Source organism: Pipistrellus kuhlii, unplaced genomic scaffold (assembly GCF_014108245.1).
Source record: "Pipistrellus kuhlii isolate mPipKuh1 unplaced genomic scaffold, mPipKuh1.p scaffold_m20_p_7, whole genome shotgun sequence".
NCBI lineage: Eukaryota > Metazoa > Chordata > Mammalia > Chiroptera > Vespertilionidae > Pipistrellus > Pipistrellus kuhlii.
This window is the reverse complement of record NW_023425573.1, coordinates 30,056,449-30,067,773: the sequence shown is the minus strand read 5'-3', so window position 1 is coordinate 30,067,773 and position 11,325 is coordinate 30,056,449. Positions and strand designations below refer to the sequence as shown.

General features: G+C 49.5%; 1 protein-coding gene across 1 annotated transcript in view; it reads left to right on the top strand.

Annotated features, from left to right (window-relative positions):
- The first annotated feature begins 1,417 nt into the window (after window positions 1-1,417).
- Window positions 1,418-11,325, top strand: part of NDUFA10 (NADH:ubiquinone oxidoreductase subunit A10) — a 29,217-nt gene continuing 19,309 nt past the window's right edge. The window contains exons 1-6 of the mRNA XM_036421130.2: window positions 1,418-1,573; window positions 2,886-3,054; window positions 3,755-3,970; window positions 5,461-5,547; window positions 8,897-9,018; window positions 10,058-10,137. Coding sequence (XP_036277023.1) covers window positions 1,499-1,573; window positions 2,886-3,054; window positions 3,755-3,970; window positions 5,461-5,547; window positions 8,897-9,018; window positions 10,058-10,137 — 749 coding nt within the window. The 5' untranslated portion in view covers window positions 1,418-1,498. The remainder of the gene's footprint in view (window positions 1,574-2,885; window positions 3,055-3,754; window positions 3,971-5,460; window positions 5,548-8,896; window positions 9,019-10,057; window positions 10,138-11,325) is intronic.

The window sequence follows — 11,325 nt, the reverse complement described above, 5'->3', positions numbered from 1 at the left end:
GTGGATATCCTGTGTGGGAGTGTCCACTCACTCTCGGGCAGGAGCCAATTGCCCACCTACCCGGCTCTGTGACCAGGGAGGTGGGCAATGGGAAACTGGACTCTTAATAAGCACACCCCCTACTGGGGACTGAGCCCGCACCTCGGGCATGCGCCCTTGACCAGAATTGAACCCAGGACTCTTCAGTCTGCAGGCCAATGCTCTATACACTGAGCCAAATCAGCTACGGTAAAGGGATGCTGGGATAGGGAATCTCTCTGAAATGTCACTGAAATCTCTCTGAAATGTCACTCTTCATTACTAAATGCATATCCATCCACCCATTCATCCTCATTTTTTCTGGATTCCTTATTCTGCCCATTTGTCTGTCTATTTCTGCAGCATGCTATGCTACACAATTACTATAACTTTTCATGTATCTTGATATTTGGTAGTAAGTCCTCTGTCATTTTTCTTTTTCTTCACCATCAGGCTTGATTATTTAGCACTTCCTAAGTATGGGTGAGGGTATGCATTTTAGAATCAGCTTGTTCATTTAAACAAAATAAAAATTAGTTGGATTTTTATTGAGATTGCACTGAATCTATACACCGTCTTTGTTGTCTTTAAAATTCTGAGGACAAGGCAGATATCCCTCTATTCACTTAGACGCGTAAATCCATCACCACCAAGATACTGAATAGTTCCAATACTACAACGACTCTTCTGGCATTGGGGACTAGGAATCTGTACCGCAGGCCCCTGACTTCCCATTAGTGTGGAAGCGCTACACGTTCAGTAGAATCCATACTTGGAATTTTGACCTTTCCCAAGCTGGTGATACATGGTCTAGTGTTTGTGATGCTGGGCAGCCATATGATCAGGAAGGTCAACAACTAACATTGGATTATGCTCTTGTTCTGAGCATCTTTAAGGCGATTTAGGCTCTAAAGTTCAATGGGTTGGTTATACTACATGCATTTTTTACCATTACCTGGCTGTAACCCTATCGTAAGGTAAGGAGCACCCCTATTTGAGACTAGCAGGAATTCTCACATCAGAGAAACATCTATCGATAGCACCTGCGTTTGTACATGCGGTGACTGGGCGGGAAGGTCCGTCTACCGCCCCTCGTTCCAGCGGCTCAGGCGATCCGGCTCCCTTCCCGGCCAGTCCCAGGCCGCCTGCCCTGCCTCGGTGGTCTCCGAGCTGTAGGCACTTTGAAGGAGGTGATGCTGATGCCGGCTCTGAGGGCCTGCAAGGGCGGGAGCGTCCCCTGTCCGGCAGCCAGCACGGAGAGGGCAGGACGAGGCCGACGCTAAGGGCGTGAGGTCGCGCGGGACAGAGGGCGGGGCCGGCTCCCTGGACACGCTCTCCGCGCCTGCGCTCTGCTTGATGTTCCCAACAGGCACCTCAAGGGCATCCTTATCGTGACGTCACGACGGCGCGCCGGCCCCGAAAGAAGACCCCGCGCGACTGCGTCCCCTCGGGTCCTTGAGCCGGAGCCGACGGCGGAGCTATGGCCTTGACACTGTTGAGGTTGGCTCCCGTGCCCGCGTCCGCGCGGGGCCTCGCGGCGGTGGCCCAGCGCTCGGTGAGGCGGCGGCGGGCGGGGGGTCTGGCCTGTCCTCCCGGTGCCACCCCTTCCCCTGTCCTCGGGCCTCTGGGCGGCGGCTCTCGGTGGAACTGTCTGGGGACACCCTCCTGTCCGCTCACCCCCCAGATCCCGAGTCGCTGACAGATCTCAGGGGCTGAGCACTTTTCTCGGCCTCCATATCCCAGGGGCACGAGGCGAACCGGCCGCCTGCTGCCCTTGGGTGGGAGGCCGGTCTGCAAGCCCCGTACCCCTGGCAGGTGTGCGGTACGCGGACGTACGAGCAGGTGCGGTGAGCGCCTAAGAGCCTGGCACGCACTCCCTGATGCACCCTGTCCTGTAGCAGCTCTGACAGCCAGCCCGGGTGGTGGCCTGGCATAGAGCGGAAGGTGTCTGGGTTGGATTTGGAAGGATTGCGGGAACCCCTGTGGTAGCGAACAGTGACGGATGACATTGTACGCGGAGGGTTTGGAGAAGCAGAACTGTGACTGGAAACCTTAGGGATATATCACTGTGTGGCTGTGGCTTTGCTAGTCACTTTTGCCTTTCGGTTGTATTTGTGTGTGTGTGTGTGTGTGTGTGTGTGTGTGTGTGTGTGCGCGCGCGCGCGCGCGCGCGGGTTGTTAGGAAGATTGTTATGGCTTTGGTGCAAAAATAAATTGGGTATATTGGAGACAGGAGATGAGGCAGGTTTTTGCATTGTAGGTGAGAGAGGTAAGGGCATCTATGGATCTGTGGGATAGGAAGGTGACTCGCTCTAGAGAGATTTAAGACTCAGGATCAGTAGGATTTTGTGAGTGATTGTGGAGTTGGAGGAATGAGGAGAATATGAAAGATGACTCCATGCTTGCACTGTTTTCCTTGGTTGGTGGTGGAAAGAGAGCTTGTGAGGGAGCAGAGTTGGGTATGGGGTGTGGATGCGAAATCTCGGTTTTAGGTCTGTTAGCTTTTAGGAATTATCAGGACACTTGGAGCTGTTTGAAGACAGTGAGATGATCAGGACAGAAGACTAAGACTAGAGAAATGTTCTTTATTTCCTTCCTACCTTTCTCCTCCCACTCTCCCTACACTCTGCCTTACTTTCATCTATCCAGTTTTTATTAAACATAGTATGCATAATCTTTTCAGTTAATACCCCTGTCCTTAAGAATTTGCCTTGGGGGTGGGACAGGGAGACCTGTAATTAAACAAATAGGTAATAAAGTTGTAGATATTGGCATTTTTATAACCAATGGCCTTCTTGGCATTTTACTTAATAGCTGCTCGTGCCTACAGAAGCCAGCATGCCCACATTTGCTGTTGTGTTTTTCAGGGAGGAATCCATACGAGTGTACAGGGCCAGAGGCGGTTTGGCCCTTTGGCATTCATATTTGGTGACAAAACAACAAAAAAGCTGACAAAATTAAGCAAAGTGATAACCGTCGAAGGCAATATATGTTCTGGAAAAAGCAAGCTTGCAAAAATAATAGCAGAGAAACTAGGTATGAATCTGTGTCATGCAGAATGACAATATCGTTTGAGATGTCTTGTTGCTTCCCTGGGGTTGATGTTACTTTAATATTGGCTAGGTAGAATTGGGCTAAGGTGGGTATTTTGCGCTTAAAAATATTTATTAAAGAGCTGTTTTTAATTTTCATATTTGGAAAATTAAAAAATCCTTGCCATTCTCAAATTGATGGAAATGGAGCACTTTGGCATGAGCTGTCTTATTTGAGCTTTATAACAGCCTCTGAAATGAGGCATATAATGACAGTCATCACAGATGGGTAAACTCAGTATGAAGCTGAAGGCACACAGCTGTTTAGGGCAAAGCCAGGTGCCAACCCCCTTTCCTACTCCCGGTGTGGGTGTTTGTCCTTAATGAGCACCTGCCTGCTTGCATACGGGGCTCCCATAGTTGTGGGCTGAGTTCATGTGGGGTGGGGGTACAGGGGGACCTGTTGCATTGAAACCTGTGAGCTGACATGCTTCTCTCATGCCTTTTTTAGATATGTCTTTAGTGTCTTCAGTGCTCCCTTGAGCAGCACACCTGTGTCTGGTGTGCAGGTTACTGCCCCCAGGTCATCACCAGTGAGCCTCAGTGATGGTATTCAGATGGGCGTGGTTCCTGTTAGTGCATGCTGCTTGCTGATAGGGTGTGAAGCACCCACCTCTCTTTCCACGTGGTCTGTCTCTCCTCAGGGTTGAAGCACTTTCCTGAAGCAGGAATACACTATGCAGACAGCACTACGGGGGATGGAAAACCTCTGGATATGCAGTTTAGTGGCAACTGCAGTTTGGAGAAGTTTTATGATGATCCCAAAAGTAATGATGGCAACAGTTATCGCCTGCAGTCCTGGTTGTATGCCAATCGCCTCCTGCAGTACGCAGACGCCTTAGAACACTTGCTGAGCACAGGTACAGTATCCATGGCCACGTAGCTGGTGAGCATGTTCTTCACTTGAACCCTGTTGTGAAGCTCAACCACTTTAGATTGCCACTGTCTATGTTCTGGCAGGTTCCATATATACAGATTGCACAATGAGATGCAGGATAATGCTCTTTATCTAAATGGTGTCAGAGGGTCTAGTTATTATCTTTTCTAATATGTTATTAGTGATACTTTTTCCTCTATGAATGTAAGCCCTGATTTTGGTCAGCTCTGCTCCTGACAAAAAAAAATGTGGCTTTGATGCTCTGTGCCAGAACCAGCTCACAGGAGCCAAGTGGAGCCTGCAGTCAGTAGTGACACTCCATTCACTCCAGGTTCTTCCTGAAGCATACTTCAGCCCTGCCTCAGGACTTCCATTTCTTAAAAAGAAATCTTTTAATTGAAAATGTGTTTCCTTTTGTGCTACACATATTTATTCATTAAATATTTAGTGAGTGCCAGCTGTGTTCTAGAAACTAGGTGCTATCACAGGAAGTCAGTCCCCACCCCTGGGGCTTACATTTTAGTAGGTGAGGGGCTTACATTTTAGTAGATGAGACACTGAGTAAAAGGGAAAAATTGATGCCATGTCAGGTAGTGCATGGTAGGTGCAGAGAGGAAGGGGTTTGGAGCAGGGCTGGAGGCTACTCTTCCAGATGGGAAGGTCAGGGGGGCCCTTGCCCAGCACTGCAGGGCTGAGTGCAGGGAGATGGGCCGGGAGCCCCTGGGGACCAACACTCTGAGCATGGAGAGCCTCTGTGTGCTGTAGTGACAGTCAGGAGGCCATCATGTGGGAGCGTAGTGAATGAAGCTGGGAGTTGAGGGGGATGAGGTCAGAGAAATAGCCTGGGCGAGATGGTCAGTTGTTGGTTTTTCTCCTGAAGGAGAGGAAGCCATTGAGATTGGAGTGGAGGGGTGACAGGATCTGGCTGCAGTTTGGAATTGCCTCTGTGGGTGAATGAGAGCAGCCTGAGGCTGGGGGTCAGTTGGGGCTGGAACTGAGCTGGAGCCTGGCCTGCTCAGAGGTTAGGAGGCTTGTACTGGGAGGGTCACTGCAGAATTGGTGCTAAGTAGTTAGATGGGAATGACTTTAGGAGAAAGCTGGCCGTTATCTGTGAGTAGGGTATTGGCCGGAGGGGAGCTGAGGAGGAGCCTGGTCTCACCAGGGTTGGGGCAGAAGTAGGATTGTGATGGGCTTGGTGGGTGGGGAAAACTTTGGTTTAAACTGGAAACACTTTCTAGTAATCTGATGCTTTTGTTGCAGCTGGCACAATGAATCAGTATGTTCTCTTGCCAAACCAAAAAATACTTGTTTTAAAACCAGTTCCCACTTAGAAGTGTATCTATGTTTTTTGGTTTTTTTTTAATATTTGGAATTGTAAACAACTTTTTCCCCCTTTCTAAAATGAAATTACACATTTCCAGTGCTGTAGTTATCGTGTCTGATTTTTGGTGTCTGTTTCCCTCCTTGAAACAGGGCAGGGTGTCGTGTTGGAGCGCTCCATCTTCAGCGACTTTGTGTTCCTGGAGGCAATGTACAAGCAGGGCTTCATCAGGAGGCAGTGTGAGTCCCATCTCGAGCCATTCCTGGGTTGTCAGGGCTGTGATACACCACCTTTAGCTGGTGTGCATTCTGGGAGCATCTGCCATTATTTAGTAACCTCATGGGAAACAAATGGCTCCTCCACCCTCTCTCCCCTAGGGTTACATCTACTGTGAATTTGGAGTGATGTCCTGGGCTAGGAGCACACAGCTGAACCCCCAGCTCCCTCACGGCCTTCTCCAGGAACCCCCACCCCTTACCCCCCCCAGCTCTCTGCTCTGTCTAGCAGGACACCGAAGCTATTTTTCTTTGGTCAATAGATTTAATTTCCCTGAAATATGCACTTTCTAGTATATTATTTAATTAGGTGTCTTTCATCTCCTGTGCCTGCACCTGGTGACAGCTGGTATTATCACCACCCTTTTCTCCATCAGGGTGCTGCACTGAGGCTTTTAGGGACAGTAGCTCTGTGTGGGGGTATTGTTAAGTGACATGTGAACAGGAATAAAGACCTGGGTAAAGGTCGTCTGACCACAAGAGGTGATAGAAGCTTGCCCTGCAGGGTGTTATTGTACCAGGAGTGTGCTGGGCGGGGTGGGCAGGGCAGGGTGGGGCTGGGAAAAGGCCATGTCAGCGTGCCCATGGACCTTTTCCTGTGTGCTCTGCCTGCTGGAGGGGAGGTGGGGGTGGCTCATCTCTGGAGGGCAGAGTAAGCATTGCTGGTTAGTGAATGGGGGGTGGAGGCATACCAGTGATGAGTGAGGCCAGGCTGTCTGCTCCTGTATGCCTACCCACCCTGCTGTTCAGAGTGTCCACTGCATGCCTGTAAAAGAAGCAGCAGGAGCCCTGGCCTCTGACCATGGTACCGACCCCCGCTGGACATACTGAGCGGTAGTTATAGTCGGTCTGGAGGGCAGGCTGTGTGCAGGCTCTATCTCAGGTGCTAGGGAGATGAAGGTGCCAGGGAGATGAAGCTGTATCAGAGGCTCCTCTGAACTGCAGTGTGGAGGCAGTGTTAAAGCAGCACAGGCGGCTAGTTGCAGTAAAATGCATGTGTGTCCTTGGTACTGTCCGGGTGCTGTGGAAGCATACAGGATGTCTAACCAGCTGGGACATGATGTGTTCTGTCAGGTCCTTGGATAGTGAACCCTGGCGAGCCATGCTCAGTGCAGCAGGATCATTGAGGACAGGGCATGAGGAGGAGCTGCCCCTCAGCTAGGCTGCTAGGACTTTTCCTGAAAGGACTGAGGAGCCCCTGTAGTGTTTTAGGCATGTGAGGGATGTGAGATTTGAGTTCATGTATCTGGAGCAGGCGTCTTCAAACTACGGCCCGCGGGCCACATGCGGCCCGCAGAGGAGTCTGATCTGGCCCGCCAGGTTTTTTGGGCAGTGAGCGCAGCCGAGGTGTTACAGTAGGAATTAGTAGTTCATATAGTCCGGCCCTCCAGCTCTCTGAGGGACCGTGATCTGGCCCCCACTTTAAAAAGTTTGAGGACGCCTGATCTGGAGGGATGTCTGGTGAGAGGAAATTGAGGAGGAGGAGTGTATCGTAGGGTGGGGGCCACACGGGGCAGTGGGTGGTAGGTGCAGAGCCTGCTGAGGTGGGTGGATCTGAGACAGAGCAGGTGCATATGGCAAGCTTGGGGTCAACCTGTGTTCTTGGGCTCAGAAAGTGGGGAGAATAAAAGTGGACCTGCTTGCGAGGAGGACCCGCAAGGGCAGCAATTGGGCGTGCCGAGTCAGATTCTTGTGAGAGAGCTGTGGCAATGTCCTCAAGCAGCTGCGTGTCTGAGCTGAAGTCCTGAGGGTCTGGGCTGGCGATGAGTGTGGGGAGTAAGCACTGCAGAGCCCACAGAGTGAAAGGTGAGGCCTGAGACTGGAATCCTTTGGGGCTTCCAGGTTCCAGGAAGGAAGGCCAGTGCAGAATTGCGTCTGAATGGTCAGAAATACACACAGGGCCAATAGGGTAGTGTGGACAGTCAGTGCCACCTAGCAAGAGGCATTGCAGTGCTGGGTTGGGGGAAAGAGATCACTTGCCGGGGGGTGGCATACAAGGAGGTGAGATTGCCTAAGAAATCAGAACATGAACAGGAATATAGAGGAAGCTCTAACCTGATGGTGGGAGGGATGGGCCTGGTTCCAGGGTGAGTGGATGGGAAGCAAACTCAAGGCCGAGTGTTCTCTGCATGGACAGATGTGAGCTGGTTAGGGTCAGGGAGCAGCATCCACAGGGAGCCGTGGCCATTCACTCTGATTCCACCTCATCACGAGTCTCGTGCTTCCCAGCTGCCTTGGACCAGCGGCCTGTCCTGAATTGCCTTGAAAACCAGAGCTGCCAGGAGTGGTCACCTGAGTGTTTGCTTTACAGCAAGATAGTTTTCTTTCCATGTATGTTAGTGTGATCACAAAGTGTGTCACTTTTGGAAGTTTCCACCACATGACAGTGTGCAGACCATGCTTTCTTAACAGTGCTCCTGTGTGGGCAAGGGTGGCGGCTCCATTCTAGTGACCTGCAGTGTGCCCTTCAGTGGGTTTCTCTACTATCCAGCTGTGCTCTTCTTCATAGCAGCAAGCATATTCCTTAGCATCACAGTCCTAACAGGCATGCTATCTTCAGTTTATTCTCTGCAATGACAGCTAGCATGGGTAGCTCTGTATAGCTGAATAAATTTACTGAAACACACTGAGCCCGAAGAAATGTAGCGACATTATTTCAGTTGAGTTATTTGAAAAACGAAGTATATGAAGTGTCTTTTACTCCTTAGAGAAGATCTTTTATGATGAAGAAATAAATACACATATAAGAGGTGTATATGACCCATCCCTGTTGCCTAGGAAGTAAAGGTGGACCCTTAACACATTGCAGACCAGTAGTTTTATTGCTAGCTTTACCCTATGGCCAGATAAGTTTCCATTGAACAAGTACAAAAATATTTTACATAAATGTTAAAGGCACACTTTAAAATTAAATACCCCTTGCATTTTGAAGTTATTTATTACACGTTCTTACAAGGTAATATCTTTTTAAAATATGATACTTTGTAAAACACTGTGTAATATGAAGCGAGCATTCTCGTGATCCGTCGGCAATGTGTTAAGTGAGTCCAAGACGCATTTAAAAAGCCTAAGGCTGTTAAAGTCAGGGTGATCTCTCTGGGTGGTACTCTAGGGATGTGGAAGTGCAGGGTTGCTGTGCGAAGGTCCCTGGCACCTGCAGAGCCATCCCAGGGCCGGTGTGCAGTTGCACTGACAGCTGACTGGCTCTGAGAAGTGCATACGCCTTTGTCCTTGTATTTGAAGAAGAGTATGTTTTAGAAACCTCTACGTTGGACTGTTAGATGACAGATGGTGCCTCTCTTATGTTTGCCAGGTGTGGATCACTACAACGAGGTGAAGAAAGTGACCATCTGCGATTATCTGCCTCCTCACCTGGTGATCTACATCGACATGCCCGTTCCAGAGGTCCAAGCTCAGATTCAGAAGAAGGGAGATGTAAGTCAGCTTTTCATTGAGGCCTATTTCTGTTCTGCACCCTCCTTGTCTCTCACAGCGACATCTGCAGGAATCAGAAATGACTGCTGGGGCTCATAGGGTGGAGCACACATGGCCCCAAGAGAGCAGGCACTTTCACAAGGACTGAAGGGCCCCTGGCCAGTCGCTGCTCTCCACCAGTGCCCTGTTGTCCTCTTGGCCTGCATCTTCTAAACCAGTAGTCGCCAACCGGTGGTCCATGAGGTCCGAAAGGTTGGCGACCGCTGTTGTAAACCATTCTGTAGGACAGAAGATCGGCTAATAGGACTCCCCTCAGCCGTGTACCTTTTGCTCTCTAATGGGGATTTCATACCCCTTATTTTCCTATGAATCAAAACTGATTTCTGCATCCCACTACTTTCTGTTTAACTCTTTTCCTGCTTACTGAAGAGTAGAATTGTCATCTCAAATATATCCATTTATTCTCTGTGGCCTTGGTTGGGACCGGGTTAGTGGGGCTGGCTCTGCAGTATGATGGGGACATGGATAACTGATAAAGACCATGTGCCCTGTGACTGCTTCCTGTTTGGAAATATCACTCCCACAGGGAACATTTTCCTTGGGAAGAAGGACCTTGTTTCTTTTTAAATATATTTTTATTGATTTCATAGAGGAAGGGAGAGGGAGAGAGAGATAGAAACATCAATGATGAGAGAGAATCATTGATTGGCTGCCTCCTGCATGCCTCCTATTGGGGATCAAGCCTGCAACCCAGGCATTTGCCCTTGACTGGACCCGAACTGGGACCCTTCAGTCCGCAGGCCGATGCTCTAGCCACTGAGCCAAACCAGCCAGAGAATGGCCTTCTCTTTGACATTGAGATGAATATGAGAGTAATCCTAAGTGGTCCTAAGGCCACTTCCTATCACCCAGAGTCCCTGCAGTGCCCAGCACGAATTCTAAGAAAACACTGGCCACTGATTGTGTCCACAGTTCATACCTGCACAGGTAAAGGCAGAGAAGGCTGAGCCTTCACACCGATACTCTTCTGTTTGTTTAGCCACATGAGATGAAGATCACCCCTGCCTATCTTCAGGACATCGAGAACGCCTATAAGAAGACCTTCCTTCCTGAAATGAGGTGAGCCAAGGATGTGACTATTTATGAGACCACAGTCCCTGCCGCCAAGGGAGCTCTCTGTGTGCAGGGATGTTGTCTGGGTGTTTAATCTGCTGTTAAGCAAGAATGACAGCATACTTTCAGTGTGATTTGGCGGGGTTTTTGGTTGGTTGATTGGTTTTTTGGTTTGCTTATTTTGTGAAAACATTTCTTGTTAATAGTTTTAAAAAATTTTTATGCTTTACTGAAGCTCTGTTTCATCATGGGTTTCAGCATGAGAAAACTTACATATTTTTACTTTAGACGGCACTTACACATTCATACTGACCTAGAAGGGATGTTTGGTGGTGTTCAGGGAACTGGTATGGACAGGTATGAAGATAAGCAGTGTCTGTGGATACTTTAAATGGAATCTGAATCGGTGTTTGGGTTAAGTGGCTCCTGTAAATTCATATACCGCTGGGCGGAATCAACTTCTTCCATGTGCAGACTATCTGTTCAAACAACAGTGTCATGAGGGGAAACACATGCAGGAGGCCAGTGTGGACAGGAGGGAGTGTGAGCAGCAGTGGAAAAGTTAGATCACACACAAACACACACACACGCACACGCGCGCGCGCGCGCACACACATACACACACACACACACACACACACACACACACACACACACACACGTATGCCTACAGCAAGTTCTTATAACACAGAAGAAAAACAATGAATCCAGCAGCCTGTTGACCATGGTCTGCGGAGGTGGTGATGTTTGGCACCTTAGTAGCGGGTCTCATGTGGATCTTGGTTTGAGTATAGCTTGTGAATTCTTGAGGTTATTATTCTATAGGTTACATCCCATGAATAGGATGGTGCTCTGGAGTAGGGACGCCTAAATGAGAAAATGTCCCTGTGTCTGTTGTGGATGATCTGTGGGAAGCATAGTCTATCCTCGGCATTCTGCTGTCCCCTTCAGGAATGGGCTCTAATGGGTGGCCTTGCAGGCCTCTGGCCAGATGTGGCCTAGGGTTTCCATCTAGTTGGTCTGGAGATGGAAGGAGGCAGCCTCCTTCACTGGTAAGGTATAGTCTTACCAACTTGCAGCTTTCAGTCATCTCCTGACTGGGTGAGCAGGTCTCTAACGGCCCTGTGGAGAGGAAGTGGGCAGAGGAAATGACTCTCTGTTGTCCCCTTCTCTCCGGGATCCAACCATGGTTTT